The sequence below is a fragment of the Petaurus breviceps genome, unplaced genomic scaffold, assembly GCF_028583685.1.
Source record: "Petaurus breviceps papuanus isolate PSGF00001 unplaced genomic scaffold, PetGlider_PUasm1.0 38, whole genome shotgun sequence".
NCBI lineage: Eukaryota > Metazoa > Chordata > Mammalia > Diprotodontia > Petauridae > Petaurus > Petaurus breviceps.
In genome coordinates, this window is record NW_027186304.1 from 30522620 (window position 1) to 30543247 (window position 20628).

Genomic DNA, 20628 nt, shown 5'->3' on the forward strand with positions numbered 1-20628 from the left:
GTTGCTTTTCATATTGGTCAACATGACAGTTATTCATTCAGAAAATGTGTTGAGTATCAAATGCATACAATTTCAGTTCATCAAGAATATTTTTCAAACACTTTTAAATCCTAGTACCAGGTTAGATGTTAACATTAAATACAAAGAAATAATGGGTTACAAAATACAAGATATATACTGCTCCTACCCTATCACTACCCCCCCATAAACACAAAGTTTCAATCACTGGTTAACCTTTCATAAGCAAACTCTCCTGAGAAGTTTGTTTGTTTGTTTGTTTGTTTGTTACTGAGAAGTGTTCTTTTGGAATGGATAAAAAGAGCAAAGGATTTTATTGGAACCAGGATTCAAATTCTGACTCTTCTATTTACCATGTTTCCCCGATAATAAGACCTATCCCGAAAATAAGCCCTCCCCTTACTGTGTAAGATTCCTCTAAAATAAGCCCTCCCCTGAAAATAAGCCCTATTGAGATTGCTACTGTAGTGAAGGTGATCCCCTGCGCTACATGCTACATTACGGTACCCTCTGTATGCACCGTGCCCTCCTCCCCCCCGGGTGAAATGCACGCCGCGCTCCGAGCTGCATCCAATCAGAGCTGCAGCAGTGAGCGCGTCATCCTGTTCTTTATTGAATTCATTATTGAATAAAAGTACATTTTTTTGTTCACATTTACCTGTTTATTAAAATTGCTGTCAATGTTTATTAAAATAAGCCCTCCCCTGAAAATAAGCCCTCTGGTGTTTTTCTGTCCAAAAAACTAATAAGACAGTGTCTTATTATCGGGGAAACACGGTACTATCTGTGTGACCTTGGGCAAACACTTTATTACTCAGTCTTAGTTTCCTTATCTGTAAAATGTAGAGACTAAACTAGATTGGAGTTCCTTAAATTGGGTTGTGTAAATTGTTTTTTAAAAAATATTTTGCCAATTATGTTTCAATCTAACATTTTCCTTGGTAATCTTGTGTGTTTTATTTTATTTATTTGGAAACATTTTTCTGAGAAGGGCTTCATCAGACTGCCAAAGAAGTCCATAAAGCCCAAGGTTAAAGTTAACTACCTAGAGTTGAGGATTTCTGTATTCTCCTCCAAGTTGAAATCATAGGATCCTATGACACTGGGCAGGGTATGCCTATGTAGGATATAGGTACTTATCCTCATGAAGTTTACCGATTAGTCAAGAAGATGAGAGAGAGGGACAGCCAGGTAGCATAGCAAGTAAGAGCACCGGCCCCAGTGTCGGGATGACCTGGGGATCGAATCCAGGCTTAGACACTTAGCACCACACCCAGAAATAACTGGCCATGTAACCTTGAGCAAGTTACTTAACCCCAATTGCTTTAAAAAAAAAAGATGAGAGAGAATAGAAAAATAGAAAACTAAAGGTACGTGGCTCTAAATAATAAATTCCAAATGAGTGGTAGAGATAGGAAGCAGAGGTTCAAGAAATGAGAGATAATTTCCATGTGGGGAGTCTGTGAAAGGATGCTTGGAACAGATGTGTTTGAACTGGGCCTTAGAAAATAAGAAGGATTTAGGTAAAGAGAACACAGGACAGCATTCCCAGGGAATATCAGTAGGTTATTATGGCAAGAGGAGAGTTAAGGGCAAATCCTAAGGAAGATGTAGGACACCAGAAAGGAAGTGAAAGTTAGCTCCCACAGTGGCTTCAACAGGTTAGTGGTAGGGTGTTTTTAGGTATCAGGATCTACTTTTCTTCTGAACTACACATTCCACTCCCCTCACTTCTTATTTCAAGTCAGAAGGAAGAATACCACCATACTGCCTCAACCTACAGGTCCTAGGCTAACTAGATTTGAGGATTGACTCTTGTCCTCCCAGGAAGTCTATAAGGACCCACTGTATGAGGCCAAGCAATGATGCGTCAGCTTTCAAGGTCCTCTTTGTGCTTACTACATGCTCAGGCCTGAGTTAGGTACAGTGGAAAATACAAAGAAGACTAGCTTTTGATCTCTGCTCAAAAGACACAATTCAGTGGATGTTAAGTATTCTAATTGCATCTACAATAAGTTGCCTGTCATTTTGGTTGAAAGGAACAAGGAAAGGTAGAGAATAATAAAGCATTAAAATTCATGATGCTCCTAAAAAAGCCAGTTACAGGAACAGTAATAGACCTGCTAGGTCTACATGTAGGTCCCATGTAGTAGAAAGTCTAGCAAAATGGGCTATTATACAGAGTTTATTATGGCCCAACCCATTTTTTTTCAGTCCCTAGAAAATTATATCAACTTCAGACAGTACGGTACAATAGAAAAACCACTTGTTTTGGAGTCAGATGACCCGGGGTTTGAGTCTCATGTGCTTCACTAACTACCTTTGTGGTCTCAGGCAAGCAATTTAACCCTCTTGGAATCCTCAGTTTCTAGACCTATGAAATAAGAATAATTGAATTATCTAAACAACATTGTGAGGAAGACACTTGATAAATGTGAGTTATTATTAAGGCACTGTACAAAGCTTCCTTTGACCCTTATAATACTGTATTCTCTGGCTCAAAATAATCTGGAGTGGAACAAGATTGTTTGCTGGGTTGGAGCAAACATCCAGAGTTCTCGTTCTCGTAGCCATTTCTAAAACATCTCTATATCAGAATCAGCAACATGTTCTTTCCTCTCTAGACCCCAGGTCAGTGTCCCGATAAATGGGTCATGGGGGTGTTAAGAAAGTTAAGACTTTTGCCTCTAAAAATAGAAGATTTATAATATATGGCAGAAAGGGACTTGACTAGGCCCTAGAACACATGAATTATAAACTTGGCTCCATCATTCAGTAGGGCACTGTAGCAGCAAGCACCCCAAGCGTCCTCAGGGTCGCTGCCAACACAGGTTCTTAGATCTGCTTTGTTAAAGGAAAGCAACTCAAAATGGGTTAACAAGCTTACTTTAATCAGTCAAACATGTATTGTTTACCTCGTTCAGGGGAAAAATGTCAGCACCCCGAACTTCAAAGTATACAGGCAGAATTATCAAGAAGAAACAGATCAAGTAGACAGCTTTCCAAACTGTCCAGCCATTACATCCATACCAAATCAACATCTGGGTTTTTCAAAGCCGGGGGGCTCTGGACAACGGCTTCCCAGAATCCAGATCAAATCACAGAACACTTCTCAAAGTGAGCCCCAAAACAAAGCTACACATCAGGGCTTACATAGCCTTCTCCTGGCTCAGAGAATGTAACAACCTTATTGACCCACTGGCCAATCAAAAGGTATCTACTGAAAAACAAGCCTCCTACCCCAGGCTTCAGGTGCACTTTAGCCTAGGGGCAGGGAAGATCTTCCAAATTTACATTCCCATTACAGACACTTATGGGTTAATCCCTTAGTCTCAGCCTCAGTTTCCTCACCTGTAAAGTGCAAGGAAATAATATTTGGTCTGTCTATCCAGGCAGTTACTGTGGAGATCAACTGAAGCAATAGATGTGAAAGTAATTTGTATGTGTAAGTCATTCTGTAAGTATAGAGGGTCATTAAAAATAAATTGGCCCAAGCAATTCCAAACATCAGAGTATTATGTCATAAATCTATTGTTAGAAAGAATCTTAGAGGTTATCTAGTCCAACTCCTTTATTTTTAAATTTTTTACTTAATTTTATTTTTCAATTAATAAGTATTTGTTTTCTTTTCCTCCCATACCCCATTGGGATTAGGATATGGGTATGGCCCATATCCCATATGGTAAATGGGATTTACCCATTTGTAAATGGTAAATTTTACAAATTTACCCCTTGGTAAAAAAAATAATCTCTTAACGAATATTCATAGTCAAACAAAAGAAATTCTTTCGTTGTCCATATCCAAAAATGTATGTCTCATTATACATCATGAACACATTGCCTCTAGGTAGCATATTTTATCATTGATCCTCTGGCATTATGATTGGTCTTTGCATTGATAAACATTAAGTCTTTCAACCTTTTTTGTCTTTGTGATATTCTTATGTAAATTATTCTGTTTCTGCTCACTTCACATAGAATCCATTTATACATACCTCTAGGTTTCTCTTAGTCCATTCTTTTCATCAGTCTAATTGCACAATAGTTTTTCATTATATTCATTGCTATAATTTTTTCAGTTACTTCTCAATTGATGGACAGCCCTTGCCTTCTTAGTTTCCAATTCTTTTGCATTTCAAAGAGAACTGCTATAAATATTTTTGAACATATGAGTCCTTTTCCTCTTTCTTTGACCTCTTTAGGAAACTGAGGCTGAGAGAGATTAGCCCATAAATACTCTACTGAGTGACCGAGCCAAGTTTACAATTCGTGTAGTAGTGGTATTGCTAGGTCAAGGGATATGTACAGTTTAATGACTTTCTGGGCATCATTTCAAATCACTTTCCAAAATGGCTGTACTAATTCACAGCTCTGTCAACAGTGCATGGATGTGCCTATTTTCCCACAGACCCTCCAACATCTGTCATTTCCCCCTTTTTTGTCACCTTTGCCGTGTTGATGGCACATTGATGTTCACGTCTTTATCTTACAGAGGAGGAAACTGAAGTCCAGAAAAGTTAAATAACTTGTTCGAAGTCAGCTTAAGGTCAAGGTCCTAAAAGTGGTATAAGTGTCATTCTCAGGAGTTCAGCCTCCAAACCAGTGCCTGTTCCATTGTACTGGATGCCGCACCATGGTGTTCTTTTGGAACAAGGGACTACCATCCCGATTCAAAACAGGAGCACTTGTATTCTCCATCACACAGCTGGGATAAGTTCTCCTATTGTCACCTCCACTAGGAAAGCTAGAACAAAGTTTTGCTTCTGGAAATACCCCTTGACTCAACATTCTTTCTCTATTTTCCTAAGCTTCCGCAGGTTCACTCGGTCTAACAGCGTGACGGCAGCAGTACAGGCTGACCTGGACTTCCACGAGAACTTGGAAAACTCTCTGGAATCTCTAGAGGACAATACATGCCCAGGACCAATGTCCAGGCAGTTTTCCCGGGATGCCAGCACCTCTACAGTGAGCATTCAGGGGTCAGGAAACCACTACCATGCCTGTGCTGCAGACGATGACTTTGACACAGATTTTGATCCTTCTATTTTGCCTCCACCGGATCCGTGGATTGACTCCATCACTGAAGACCCCCTGGAGGCAGTTCAGAGGTCAGTGTGTCACCGAGATGGTCACTGGTTTCTGAAGCTTCTTCAGGCTGAGAGGGACCGGATGGAAGGTTGGTGCCAGCAGATGGAGAGAGAAGAACGAGAAAATAACTTGCCTGAAGACAGTAAGTAGTGATCAGAATAATGTTAATGAGCATTTGCACATCCATTAAGGTGTTTGCTTTTTCATCTTCTTGTTCTTTTGACTGGCAGATAACCTGCAAATTCTTCTCAGTTTGACACCCCTGAATGATAGCCTGTGGAAGAGCCAGGCACATCCAGCTGAGAGCACAGACAGTATAGACTGGTGTACACAGAGAAAATATTACCAGGCAGATGTAACACTTTTCCCAAATCTAAATTTGACACTTACTGATCTAGTGCCTGAAGCTTACAATGAAGGAAGCCTGATGTTTCAGGAATGAGTCCTATTAGCTGCAGGTGTTTCTGCAGATCACTAATGTTCCAAATAACCAGTGACAAACTTGGTTTTTTTTTACTCCCAGGTGTACCTAATCTTGCCTTTTTCACTTCAACTGATAGAAGTTCCTTAAGCAAATCAATCAATAAGCATTTATTAAGCATCTGCTATATGTCAGGCACTGAGGTGGGCACTGGGAATATAAATAATAATGAATGGAACAATCTTTACTTACAAGGAGCCTACATTCTAAGTGGAGAGATAGTAAGAGTATATATACACATACATATGCATATATGGACACACAAAATAAATATACAGAGAGTAAAGACAAAGAAATGCAATGTAGTTAAGTACTTCAGTCAGTATTTCTCCCATGTGACCTCTTTGGGGAAAGGCCTGACAGCCAAAATTAGGAAAATAACTCTATAATTGTTATTTTGTTTTCTAAAAGCTAAATTATTATATATATTTTTTTCAAATGAAGATCCTCCTCTTCCTCCCACTTACAACTCTGCCCCCATTAAGAAAGCAAGAAAAACAAGCCCCTGTCACAAATATATATAACCAAAAAACCCAAATTCCCACATTAACTGTGTTCAAAGAAAAGTCTCAGTCTATACTTTGAGTCTATCACCTTTCTATCAGGAGGCAGGTAGTGAGTAACCTGTTATAGAATAACTTTTTTTTTTTTGCTTTTTGGAGGGGGGCAGGTAGGGCATTTGGGGTTAAGTGACTTGCCGAAGGTCACACAGCTAGCTTTGTGTTAAGTGTCTGAGGTCGGATTTGAACTCAGGTCCTCTTGACTCCAGGGCCAGTGCTATAGAATAACTTTTATGGAAGTATGGTTTTATTACTTTCAAATTATATGGGGTGTCTAGAATTAAGCTAATAAATCACTGATGAATAGCAATCTTTGGGAATTCTGCTTTAATGAATACAGGTACCATAATTAAAGCATCACTTATTTGTAAAGAAGTGGGTGCTCCTGAAGAAACTGAGGGAATGTGAAAAGTTTCATACCTCAAATAAACTTTCCCCTACAAACTTTATTTTTTACATTATTAATTTGCTTAACAGACATTTCTTCAACAATAGTACAAAGGTAAATTCCAGCTCAGTTCCTCAATCCCTGGAAGTTACTACAAATTCTAAATTAATGGGGTCTGATTAATAAAGGTTTACTGTATCCACCCTGTGGTGAAACATTCTGCACTCATATTGGTCTGATCAGCCACAGTCAGACAAATTGTAACTTACACTGATGTAGTGATGTCATTTTGGTCCTCTTTGAGAATGAAGGACAGCAACCTTGCCACCAAACCATTTGTCAAATGGTAGCCAGTTGGCCTTTGAACAGCAAAAATGATAAACAATTTATATTCAGAAATTTCAGTATAAAAGTAATAGAAAAGGAATATAAGAAGGGAAATAGAAAACCTACCTAATACCATAGCAGAAGTTCTCAACCTTTTTCAGTTCCCATACCTCTTGGCTTACAGAAAACCTTCCCATACTCCTGTCAATGTGCAAGGAGAGAAATCCTAACATTTACCATGCATATGCAAATGAGAAATAAACTAAAGAGATTGATTTTTCATTAAAAAAAAACTTTATTTGGAACATGTTTCTAATATCATAAAGTTGTTAAATATTTACCAGAACACAGTCATATAAACTGAGCCCTTAATTCTGTTTCGTCACCCAACAGTTTTATTCTCAGTATAGTTTTTGAAGACAATACCCTCATATCATGATCAGTCTCATTTATATCTTGCTTTAGATTTGGTTGAGAACAGGACTGAAAATCCTGATTCAGAGAGATTAATTAAAGCCTGTAAGCATATTTAGTAAGAATAGAATATGCTTCTCCAAGGGTGCATCAACAATTTTGCGATTTCACTAAATGGAAATCAATTTAGTATTTCAGATTATTATGGAGATCTTTCCCTAGGTTGTTACTGATTTTTTTCTGGTTCAGCTTTAAAAAAGATTCTATATTCAATCTCATTCATTTAGTTTTGATTTATAAAAGTTATTTCTTTAAATGCTTCTTTCAAAAATTTTTTATATCTACGTTAATACTTCCTCCCATTCCTACTCTGCCCCCTCTCCGATACGAAATTTTTTCCACTAACACTACCATCTTTGGAATATTTCATTAGATAATAGAGGTATGTACCAGATATTCCCTGTGTTCCTTTGACCCTCTTCTTGTACACCTTGAGAAGAATTGCATCATAGGATTCTTCTTAAAATGGACATGTTTTAAAATTGCATTCTAAACCTAATTTCAGATTTTACTGTGCATTATTGGAGTACTCAAATGGATGATGTTTCTTTTATTTACTTAATTTGGGGCAAAACTGTCAAGTAGCAGTGATTCTCCAAGCCAACTCCCTTCCTCCCTCCACTGATTTTTTTTTTCCCATTTAAAATAGCCTGTGAGAAATAATGGCTTAAGGTCCCAAACGTTCCTTATTATATTCTATGTCTATACATAGGGTTTCCTCTGTGCTTAGCTTTTTGTCATTCCAGCCTTATAGAAGCCTTCTTGCTGCCGACCGGCTCATTTACTGCACTCCTGGGCTGGTTAAGACATTCACAAGTGGAATAGAGTAAAGCTTTTGCAGCTCCATTCACCAACTAAAGATCAGTGGGTAGAACAACGTCATTAAGAAGGAAACTAATTGCCTCATGTTCTCCTTTCCCCTCTCTAGGAATACCCATCATTTGTTAAATTATTAGCAGGCAGAATGCCTGAGTAAAAGAGGCTGTTGTCTTTTGTGTTGTGTTCCTAAAAGCTGGTGTGCCTGCCTTCCCATGGAGGATGGCGGGCTGGCAGCCTGGCCGAATTAATATAATTAATAATAAAGGAATGCAGTGATTTGGACCTAGAGTTATCTTTATGCTCCAGCAATCCCTTAGCCCTGGTTCTTCGGATAACTTGCTACTTATTTAACTTAGGTAGTCACTGAGTTTCTTCTAATATCTGTTTATCTTTCTGACAACAGAAATATCCTTGTCTTGTCCCTGTTTTTATAAAGCTAAATTGAATATGGGACAGCTAGGTGGCCCAGTAGATAGAGTGCCAGGCCTGAGAGTCAGGAAGACTCATCTTTCTGAGTTCAGTTCTGGCCTCAGACACTTACTAGCTGTATGACTCTGGGCAAGTCACTTAGCCCTCTTTGCCTCAGTTTCCTCATCTGTAAAATGAGCTGGCAAAAGAAATGGCAAACCACTCTGGTATCTTTGCCAAGAAAAACCTAAATGGGTGTTTTAAAATATTTTTGCTATTCAGATTTTGTTCAGTGGTGGTAATTCATATGACAGGAATAAAAATATACTATTTCAGTTCGTAGTTGATACTACTTACCCCAAGTGGAGTCACGAAGAGTCAGACATGACTGAAACGACTGAACTACAACAACAAAAAGAATTTAATATTGTCTTAGCATATGAGGCTATTATTTTATCTCTTATTATAAAAATGCCAGAAATCATAGTTAACATGACTTAATGTTAATTACCATATTGTTATACTTTGTCAGTAAGGAAGATTAAAGTTGTTTCAGGAAAGCAGTTTCCTATCTTATGTAACTGAAGGTATAGTAAGACAGTCTATTAATTACTATCAGGAAATAATATTATTGTGAAACATAGGGCTAATATCATTAAAAATACACATCAAAAATCCCCTTTTGATGAATTCAGTGATGCAGTGTGACATAGAAAAGAATACTAGACAAGACACCTGAGTTCTAGCCCTGAGCCTTCCCTGGGCTAATTTGTGATCACAAATAAATTATCTAACCTCTTTGAGCCTTAATTTCCTCATCTATAAACTGAAGGAGTTGGATTCAATGATCTCTAAAGTTCCTTCTGGCCTAAAATTTCCATGATTTAAGTACCAAGGGATAATAAAGATTCTGTTGCTGTTGTGGAATTTTTATGTATCTAGCATTGTTTGAAGTAAATGGATCAGCCTTTGGGGGTTTTAAAATATTTTTGCTATTCAGGTTTTTTGCTGTGGTGGTAATTCAAATAATGGGAATAAAAATACACTACTTCATGCTCATAGTTGATGCTACTTACCCCACCCCCAAGCCTTTAATAAGACATGCATGGATGCTTTTTTTTGCCTCTTAACAGTGATGAATTTACACTGATCCACCCATGTTCTCTATTTTCTGTGACACTGAAAGCTTCTTCTCCCTCTTCCATCCCCACCCACCCCAACAATGGTGCATGTTTATGATCTCCAAATAGATGAAGCTAAGGATTCAGTCAGGCTCCAGTACAAAACTGGTTCATGTATAGAGTAAACCTAAACCCATAACACGTGGCTCTGGCCTTTTGTCTATAATTTTCCAACTAACTGAGGTAATCATCCTTAAATGAATAGTACACTAAAAAACAAACAAACAAACAAAAAACCTTTCCCTAATTCAGACTAGGTGGCAGAAGAATTTCTGAATTACATAGGGTTTTTTTTTAAGATTATTTAATTTAATTTTAAATTTTAAATTATTATTTTAATTTCAACTACATAGTATAGTTTAGTGGATAGAGAGCTGTTTTGGAGCTTGAAGTGAATTCAAATGCCACCTGACACCACATACTGGCTACCTCAGGAAGGCAGAGATACCAGAGTGCTTTGCCATTTCCTTCTCCAGCTCATTTTACAGATGAGGAAACGGAGACAAACAGGGCTAAGTGACTTGCCCAGAGTCACACAGCTAGTAAGTGTCTGAGGCCAGAATTGAACTCAGGAAGATGAGTCTTCCTGATTTCCAGTCAGGAAATTCACAATTTAAATATTATAATTACAATACTATAGCAGAGCAGATTTATGTCTGCATTGATAGAAGGGATTGCCTTTTCCAGGAGTTTTCTATACCAGTGAAATCAGAAGGCAGGAAAAAGAAAAACATTCAAATAACATGCTAACTAAATGTTTACAAGGAAAGGTTTATCTGTAAGTTCTGCTCTAAGGAAGTGGCAAAATTCATTTGTAACTAGCACATCCCCACAAATGATACAAAGTGCTGACATCCTTAAAAGCATTTGTTCTACGATTGCTTTTCCACAATTTGTTTAGCATGCATTTTCTCCATGAATTAACCTTGGCTATGTAACGAATTTTATTTTATTAATTTAATTTTATAAATTAACTAGTGGCTATTTCATGAGTAATATGGTGCAATGGAAAGAACACTAGATTTGCTGATAAAGGACCATATTCAAATCCAGGCTCAGCTATCCCACACCGTCTTTAAATCATTTCTGTACAATGTAGTGGAAAAATTGAAGGGTTTGGAGTGAGAGAACTTGGCCCTGTTGTTTACACCATGAACAAGTCACTTCACTCTCTTGGCCTCAGTTTTCTCATTTGTAAAATAAAGGGGTTGAGCTAGATGACTTTTTGCAACTCAACCAGCCTCTCAGTTTACTCATCTGTAAAAAGTCAGTGGGACTAAATGGTTTCTAAGTTCCTTTTCAGCCCTTTGTGCTATGATCTTATGAGTTAACAACTACAGCCGTTAGGGGTTGCTGGTGATAGGACTTCACTAAAAGTACCTAAACAGAAATTAATGAACAACATGCCATTGACTTCCTTCATTGGATGAGAGATTGGATTAGATGACCTTAAGGTCTTTTACAACTCTTAAAATTTTTCTTTTTATTATGCATTTGATAGTCATCCAGAAACATGAACATAACCATAATACAAAAGAGGACAGAAAAAGCAGAATGCATTAAAAAATGTTACTATATCATGTACATCTTGGTTTGTTTGTTTTTTAAGTACACGGCAATTCCAGCATGGTAGTACCGATACTATCCTTCTTATCTGTGTCCTCTTCTGACTGTCCTTCTGTTCTCTATGTGTGTGTGTGTGTGTTTCATCAATGCCTTTTTCTTTCTTCTTGGGTTTATTCATTCATTTGTTGATTTATTTGCATCACTGTCCCTTCATATCCTCCGTAACATCTCCACTCTCCCTAATAAAAGTTTTCTTTTGTAATAAAGTACAATTATGCAAAACAAATTTGTTATATTATAGGTCATGTCTTAAAATGCGTCTTCCAACTCTTAAGACTATAAATGGGGGGAAAAGGAAGATCAGAATCCCCAATATTATTTTGTAGGGTACTGATAATTAAAATGTAAAAGGAAGTGGGGAGTTTTTTCTAAAATATTTCCTTTTTTTGGGGGGGGAGGTGAAGGTGGGAGTGTTGGAACAGATAAGGCTGAATTAAGAGAGTCAGACACTAATTTTCCAAACCAATCTTCATGTGCTCTGGAGGCAATATGGTATGGTGGAAAAATTGGGAAAATTGCAAGATTTGGAGAGGGTGGACCTGACTGCTCTACTTACAACTTGTTTCAGTCTTGGGCAAATCACTCCATTTTCTGGGCCTTAGTTTCTTCATTTGTAAAATAAGGGAGTTGGAGCAGATAATCTCTGAGGCCCTTTGGAGCTCTGAATCTATGCTTCTATGATATTTTAAGTCAAACACTGGCAAAACTACTCTTGGAGTTTTCGGCAATACATGTCCCCCGATAGGGTGCCAGATAAAATTGGAAAGATGCTTCTGTTGTCTTCTCATCTCTCTTTCTGAACTTCTCTCCCACTTTTCCACTTACTTTTCCCATGGCTCCCAGATACCCAGTGCCCTCATTCTGCTCTCTAGGTGCCCAGAGCCCTCATCTCACTTGGGCATACGATCCTGTTCCAAGAGTTCCTCTCCTTCCTCCTATCCCTATCAAAACTTTCATTTCCTGAGTACTACTGACTTCTCTGTAGTAATTCACACTAACCAGTGCTGCTAGGTGCTGATGGCACCATGGATAGAGCACCAGGGCAGAGTCAGGAAGCCCTGAGTTCAAATGTGACCTCAGATACTTAAAACCTTTGTGCCTCTGGACAAGTCATTTAACTCGGTTTCCTCATCTATAAAATGAGCTGGAAATGGAAACGGCAAACCACTCCAGTATTTTTGCTAAGAAAATCCAAAATAGGGTCAGGCAGAGTAGGACAGGACTGAACAACAATAACAATTCACACTAAGATAGGGAAAAGATTTTACCCTTTCCAAGTGATCATTTGAATTTTAAAAGACTTTAATAACCCAAATTAATCTCTAACTAGTACAAATGAAATTGTGAGGAAATATTTTTTTCTTGGGGATGGTGAAGAGATAAATGCCTCTGAACAGAACTGTAACTAGCAATTCTAGAAACTGGAGAAGCAATCAATCAACAAGCATTTATTAAGTGCTCACCATGTCAGACATTATGCTGGATGCTGAGGAGACAAAAACAAAAATGAAACCATACCTGCCCTTAAAGAATCAACATGCTATGGGCGTGAGATGGGAGGAGATGTACATACAACATGTAAACCTATAAGTACATAGAAAACACACTCAATGTAATTAATTTTGAGGGAGGAAGCACCATTAGCTGGGGGCGGAATCAGGAAGGGTCTCATATTGAAAATATCTCTCATGTTGTTGAGTAACTGATGGATTGATACAAGAAAGAATCAGTTACCTTGGGAGGCTGGTCGTGGATCAGAGACCCCCAGGACATAAAAAAATTACTCCTGAAGAGGCTGCCTTTGGGGTAAGGAGCTAGGCAAGGATAGTTAGGGATACAGCTAATTTGGGATACAGTCTGGGTTAAGAATTGCTATAATCTGGTAGCTTCCTGTTTCATCTAAGAAATACTTGCTACTGAATTGATTGATTCTTTCTAACTAAGTGCTAGCTCAAGTTGTATCAGCTTATTGAAGTAATGGAAACGCTGCTGGAACCTTCTAAATTTTTAAGCCTCAGTTGTTCCTTACTCTGGTTGCAGCCTTGCCCCTGGGTACTTCTACTGGGTGGCAAAGATAAATGGAATTAAAATTATAGCCAAAGACACCCTTCTCTCCATCTTTACTTTTCTTTGCAAGCTCTGTTCCCCAAAGTGTAGTTAAAAAAGAAGACTCATTTCTTGGAGAATGTGGTTTGCCTTCAGTCTGCCCATATTCCCTTAATCAAACTTCTGGGAGGGAATGTTCCAATGCTTCTCTACAGCCTGACAGCTTTTTGCTATGCACTCAATAAGCAGTTATCCTGCCTCCACTTCGTGAACTGTGTGTATATACATATACACATCTGTGTGTGTGTGTATATGCATGTGTGTTTGTAAATATGTAAATATATACACGCACACATGTATCTAAATATATTCATATATATGTATATATGTACGTATATATGTATCTTGTTATTTTCTTTTTGTCTCCCTCAATGGAATGTAAACTCCTTGAGGGCAGGGACGCTTTTTGTCTCTTTCTGTCCCCAGGGCTTAGCACAGAGCCTGGCACATAGTAAGTGCTTAATAAATGATGAATGTTGGTTTATTGACTAATTGACCTTCCGGGACAGAGAACTAAATATTTTTCATTATAGGCCATTTCATTTTTGGACAGCTTTATTTATTTGGTGTTCTCCCTTATATCGAACCTAAAACGCTTCCCTCTAGCATTTACCCATTTGTCCTAGTTAGCCAAGTAGAGTAAGATTTCTTCCAGATGACAGTCCTTCAAGTTGAATAACAACTTTTGCTTCTCACAATCCTCTCTTCTTCATTTCCTTGACCTTTTCCTGCTATAACAATTTCAAGGCTGATCAGCCTTCAGGTCTCCTTCCCTTACATGAATTTGTCAATATCTGTCCTAAAATGAAGTGCTCAGGAATTAAAAACAATTAGGTTTGGTCTATTCAGGACAGAGTATGATGGAGACTAGAACTTTCTTCCTTTTGGACCCAGTGCTTTTCTTTTCTGGTTTTTGTTTTTTTGTTTTTTTTGCTTTTTGGTGGGGGAGAAAGAGCAGTTGGATTAAGGGACTTTTCCAAGGTCACATGGCTAGTAAGTGTGTCAAGTGTCTGAGGCTGGATTTGAACCCAGGTCCTCTGGACTCCAGGGCCAGTGCTCTATTCACTGCGCCACCTAGCTGCCCCCTAATTAACAGAAATTTCAACAACCATGTAAGATTGCTAACCAAGCCTGCTGATAAAATAGGAGAAAATACAAAAGAAACCTACTTAGGAACTTCTCTCTTTGGCATGTAAAGTCCTTCATGATGTGGCTACAACCTATCTTATCCCTTGATGATTATGTATATTTTACACTCTAAGTTGCAGACAAATAGGACTCCTTGACATTCCCTGGAATGTGGCACTTCGTTCTTGTTTTCACATCTTTGCCTGGAATGTTCTCCCTCCTCATCTCTGTCTCATGCAACTCTAAGCTCCCTTCAAGGCTCAAGTTCAATCTCATACAGGAAGTCTTTTTTATAATTTTCTCAAATGTTAGTGACCTCCCATATAGAAATTGTTTTAAATTAGTTTCATATTTGCTTCTCTGTGTATACTTTATTTTCCTCCTAGTAGAATATAAGCCCCTAGAGGAGCTGTTTTCATTTATGTCTTTGTGTCCCTGGCATCTTGCACTGTCCCTTACACACATTAGGTCCTCAACAGATGTTTGTAGAATGGAGATGAATGAAAAGAATAACTAAAGTGAAACATTTGGAATTTTAAAGAGAATATTCATCTTTGGATAAAAGAATCTAAGAATCAGCTGTACAAGCACAAGATGGGGATATATGGTTGGAGAGTAGCTTATGTGAAAAAGACTGCTCAGCAAATGAATAGTTGAATAACATGGTGGCCGAAAAAGCAAAAGGTTGCTTAGTCTTCATTAAGAAAAGCACTGGAGGGGCAGCTAGGTGGCACAGTGAATAGAGCACCAGCCCTGAAGTCAGGAGGACCTGAGTTCAAATCCAGCCTCAGACACTTGACACACTTAGTAGCCATGTGACCTTGGGCAAGTCACTTAACCCCAACTGCCCTTCCTCCCTCTCCAAAGAGCAAAAAAAAAAAAAAAAAGGAATTTCTGTTAATTATTCTTTGGAAATACTTGGTAGTTTGACCACTTTATGTTTTCCCTATAAGCTTATACCACATATACTTTATTAATTTCGTTTAGGTACTTTACAACTGTATTGAGATGTTTCTAGTAAGAGATCTTGCAGCTAGGCTTTGATTAGTATGAATGATGAATCCCCTGAAGTAAACCCATCATGTTCAAATTTGCACTATTCGAAGTTATGATCATGTAAAATGTGGTCATTGGTTCCAGACTAATGAAATGTGCAGAGCAATAATGAGACCACCTGAGAGGATCTGTTATCACTAATGGGGACCTAGCTGGAGTGTTAGTATGCAGTTGTATTTTCATAATGAAGAGTTCTAAGATCCAACTCTAATCATACAGTGATGTGCATATGTAATTATTCACTAGAGTTTGTTTTATTTTAAGAAAGTAAGAAAATTATATTTCAATTTGCACTCAGAGTTCATCAGTTCTCTCTCTGGAGGTGAATAGCATTTTTTTTTTTCATCACGAGTCCTTTGGAATTGTCTTGTATTGATCAGAATAGTAAAGTCTTTAACAGTTGATCATCAAAAATCAGCAAAATAATCTCCTGGTCATTTCTTATAGCACAATGGTACTCCATCACAATCATATGCCACAACTTTTTCAGCCATTCCTGGGCTGATGATCATCCCCTCCATTTCTATTTCTTTGCCACCACAAAAAGAACTGCTATAAATATTTTTGTATATATTGGTCCTTTTCCTTAATTTCTTCAGTTTATATGCCTAGCAGTAGTATTGCTAGATCAAAGGGTATGCACAGTTTTATAGCCCTTTGGGCTTAGTTCCAGTTGTTCTCTGGAATGGTTGGACCAGTTTACTATAGAGCAGGTATTCTTAGCACTAGAATCTGTGGATATCAGAAGATCCATAAACTCAAAGAGGGGAGGAAAAACCCGCATCTTTATTTCAACTAACCTTTAACTAAATTTAGCATTTCCTTCAATTATGATTGTCTTATTCTGAACCATTATTCTGAGGAGAGTTTTCACCAAATTGACAGAGGAATCCATGACACAAAAAAGTTTAAGAACTCCTATACTAAAGCCAAATACATGAATAAAAGAACAAAAACAATTATATTTTATAAGGTTACAATCTCTCCTCCATATCCTTAGGTTATTTCTGTATCTCCTTTTGTAATAATAAAGATGTTCTGATAGGGCCAGAGTTGAAGTCTTCTCTTTTCTTTTCTGAGACCCTTTAATTCTAACCCAATATTATACTCAATGGTCTTTATGAATAATGGTAATTATAATAACTGACATTTATAGTGCTTTAATGTTTACAAAGTTCTTTGACTATATCTGACTTGAGTCTCACAACAACTCTATGAGGTAAGGATTATAGATATCATTATCATCCACCTAAAGATGAGGAAACTGAAGCCAAGGAAGGCTAAATGATTTGCTTCTGATCATGCAGGCAGCAAGGGTCAGAGATAGAATTTGAACCCATGTTTTCTTTTCTTTCTTGGGGGTGTGGGGAGTGGAGGAGGCAATTGAGGTTAAGTGACTTGCCTAGGGTCACACAGCTTGTAAGTGTCTGAGGCCAGATTTGAACTTCTGTCCTTCTGACTCCCAGGCTAACACTCTATCTATCACTCTGTGTCACCTAGGTGCCCTGAACCCAGGTTTTCTTGATTTTAAGTCCAGCACTCGAGTCATTATGCCAGATTCTTCAGGAGTAAGTGAGAAGCCCATATTATTAGTGAAATTCTTTTCTGGTTTAATAAGCACACCTCAACTAGCCATCTCTGTTGTTGTATCCTGGCATTTGGGTGTACAAAATGATAAAACAGAAAGGGATACGGAGAGCTATTGCCCAAGAAACCCAAGTTTTAAGGTCCATGAAAGGTGGAAAATCCGCCCTTTTGAAGAATGATTAAGAGATTTCAGAACAAATTGAGGTGGAAGGAGACCCTGAGTGCAAAATATGGCTGGTGGCCTAGACCTTAATGCTATTATGGAAAGGCCAGTAGAAAATCCACATGTGGGAGTGGCTGGGTAGTGCAGTGAATAGAGCACCGGCCTTGGAGTCAGGAGGACCTGAGTTCAAATTCGTCCCAGACACTTAACACTTCCTAGCCATGTGACCTTGGGCAAGTCACTTAACCCCAATTGCCTTCCAAAAAGTGGAAAAAATAATCCACATGTACCTGAATAGAGTTAAAGTCAGAATCAGAACTGCATGCACCTTGGTGTCTCAGAAAACCTTCTAGAATCATCTACTTTATAACAACACTACTTTATTTTAAAAAAACAACACTACTTTATTCACCACAGACCACTGCATAGCCTATAACCCATTCTTTTCCCCCAATTATAATAACCTTTCTCAATCTCAGAGTCAGAGCTCTAACTCAGAATTTGTATATCCTGGGCAAACTGTTTCCTAGATTGAAGAGAAAATCATGGGGAGAGTTGGGTGGGGAGAGGTAAATAGAGACCCAAGGACACAGATGTAGGGAGACATGGGAGGCATGAACTGGGGGTGGGGGGCTTTGCTCCCTGTTTTAATTAATTATTCTTGACAACTAGGTGCTAAAGTCTTTCCAAGTACCTGAGGCCAGGCCCTGGTCTTCTCTAGCTGAATGCAAAAGGAGAGAAAAGGGCCAACCCTGCTTTAAAAATATTGCTTAGTTATCTCCTTATTTAGTCTATGATGTCATTGGAGATTCCTGATTCTGACAGCTGCTTCCTGAGCAGGACCTTGTGTCTGACATTTCCTGGGCGAGACACTGTTTCCTACTTTACCTGAAGCCAAAGCACTGTATATAATAAAGGGGAAAAGCTGAAAACAAAAGCTTACAGGAGAGAATAATTGTCTTTTAAAAAATGATCATTATTATTATTTGTTTAAGGTTTGTGAGAGTCAAGTCGATTCTTATCTGTCTGATAGGAGCAGAGTAAGGACTCTGATTTTCCTCTGGAGCCTTTGGCTCATACAGTTGATAGTGTGTTTTGGGCTTGATAACAAAATAATGAAAATTTGTAGTGAGTGAAGCTTCCTCCAAGCCAAGGCAGCTGACAGAATGCCTGTTCCCTCAGCATTTGAAGTAAAATGATACAAGCTTTACTCATACAATGCAGCCCTTGTGTGAAACAGCTGTCTCAGAGAGATGGCTCGGTGCAGTTTGACAGTGGACTGTATGTTACATAGATACGTGTGGTATTATCTAACTGGGAATGAAGCTACCAGATGGGATTGAATGTTTCTAACTAGGAATGCAGTCTACTGTCGTGTATAAAAAAAATAGGCTAGGGTTTCACTAGCACCAGGATGAAATACCAGTATGCCATACTTAGAAATCTATCTTTGCCTTCTGAATGGTGGACAACTTATCATATGGAATTTTTAGGCTTTATCTGAAGCTATTAGCTGATAAACCTGGAGCGTGTGCAGGAGGCAGATTAATTCCACCTTAATTTTACTTGGTAATCGCATCCAAGTGAGTGAAACTTGGCCCCAGGTCCCCTAGAAGCTTTGTGAGACTTGGCAGCAAATGTGGGGCTGGTAATGGGACCTGAAATGGGGTTTGCCTGGTTTCAGGTTTGGTTACAGAAGTTTTGCATGGCTATTCTTGTGACTTTATATCAGTGGAATCACCAAGGACCTGCTCATCCAGCCTAGTCTGAGATCCAACCCTGAATGTCCCTATAGCCTTCACATTTGGGGGTGGGGATGGGGTAGAGTGGAAAAGGGGGAAATAACTCTTCCCTGTGGGAACTCATAAGCCCATTAACTACAGACACCTCTGCATTCCTGGACACAGATGCAGAAAACATTCTGGGCTTTTTTTCATTGTTGGTCTCATCCCATCTTGAATCCAAGTCTTAAAGTAGCCTTCTTCCTCCTCTTCCCTCTCCCCCCCCCCCAACACAATTATTACTCAAAGAGAAAGGAATTTGTGAACACAGAGGAGTCTGAAATCAGCTGGAGTGGACACCAAGATAAAAGGAATGTTAGGGTAAGTTTCTTTAGATTTCATCCTCATAGAATATTTGCACAGCTCAGCACTGGGTGCATAGTGAACATTTAGCACATACTTGTTGATGGACTAGTCAATAATAATTACTTTGGGAGAATATAGTTGTTACTGTCTTCGGACATACCAGCTCTCTGAGGTCTTATAACACTCTTTGAAGTTAGGATCTCAACTTCCAAGCTCACAAGAAAAACCGAACCCCGGTTTCACTTGGTAGAGTAAAAAATAGATCACAGGTTCTAGAGTCAAAAGACTGGAGTTTGAATGAGCAAATCATTTCACCTCTCTGGGCCTCTGGTAAAGCCAGTCATGAGTGGTTTTCCTGAGATCTGCTGCTGTAAATAACTTTAAGGATCCAATTGCAAAGTATAGTAAACTCTCCATTTATTTAGCAATAAACTAAAGCAAACATTCAAGAAACCAAAGTATAACATTCACAATAACATAGCATAACAATTTATTACTAATAACACTATGTGTGGCCACATAGTCTTAAACATTCACCCCTAGGTCACAGTAAATCACAAACTCCTAAAGCAAAGTGTCCAAGGAAAGTCTTCTTTCATCTTTACTTGAGGCTGACTTCCTATCATCCTTAAGTCAATCATCATTAAGGGGTAGCAGAAAATACAAACACCATCCACCCCAAGGTCATAGAAAGTCACAATCTCATCAGTCAATACAGAGTGCCCAAGTAAAGTCTTCTTTCATCTTAACTCAAGACTGACTTCCAAATCCCACAGTTCCTTTTCCACAGACTGACCACTCCCAACGCTTGCCTGGTTTCATCCCGCTCTTGCATAGATTCACGTGTAGGCAAGCTCTCCATCCTGTTCCATATCTCAGTTCACAGGAACAGCTCCACTCCAGGCTTTTTGAAGCTTCTGTTTCTAGGAAAACAAAGCTTAACAGGGCTACAACAATATTTACACGTATTACCAGCACTATCATCTGAATTTGCTTTCTGTCTGACAAAGTAACACAAATCAACAGACAAGGCTTCTGTCTGAGAAATCAAACACAAATCAAGAGTAAAGTCCCTTTTCAGGACTTCTGTAACAGCAGTAAAACCCTCTTTCAGGACTGCTGTAACAATAG

General features: G+C 38.5%; 1 protein-coding gene across 8 annotated transcripts in view; it reads left to right on the forward strand.

Annotated features, from left to right (window-relative positions):
* Positions 1–20628, forward strand: part of DLGAP1 (DLG associated protein 1) — a 1177715-nt gene that overhangs the window by 1117150 nt on the left and 39937 nt on the right. For all 8 annotated transcript variants that reach the window (XM_069099693.1, XM_069099694.1, XM_069099695.1 and 5 more), the window contains one exon: positions 4827–5248. In XM_069099693.1, the coding sequence (XP_068955794.1) occupies positions 4827–5248 (422 nt within the window). The remainder of the gene's footprint in view (positions 1–4826; positions 5249–20628) is intronic.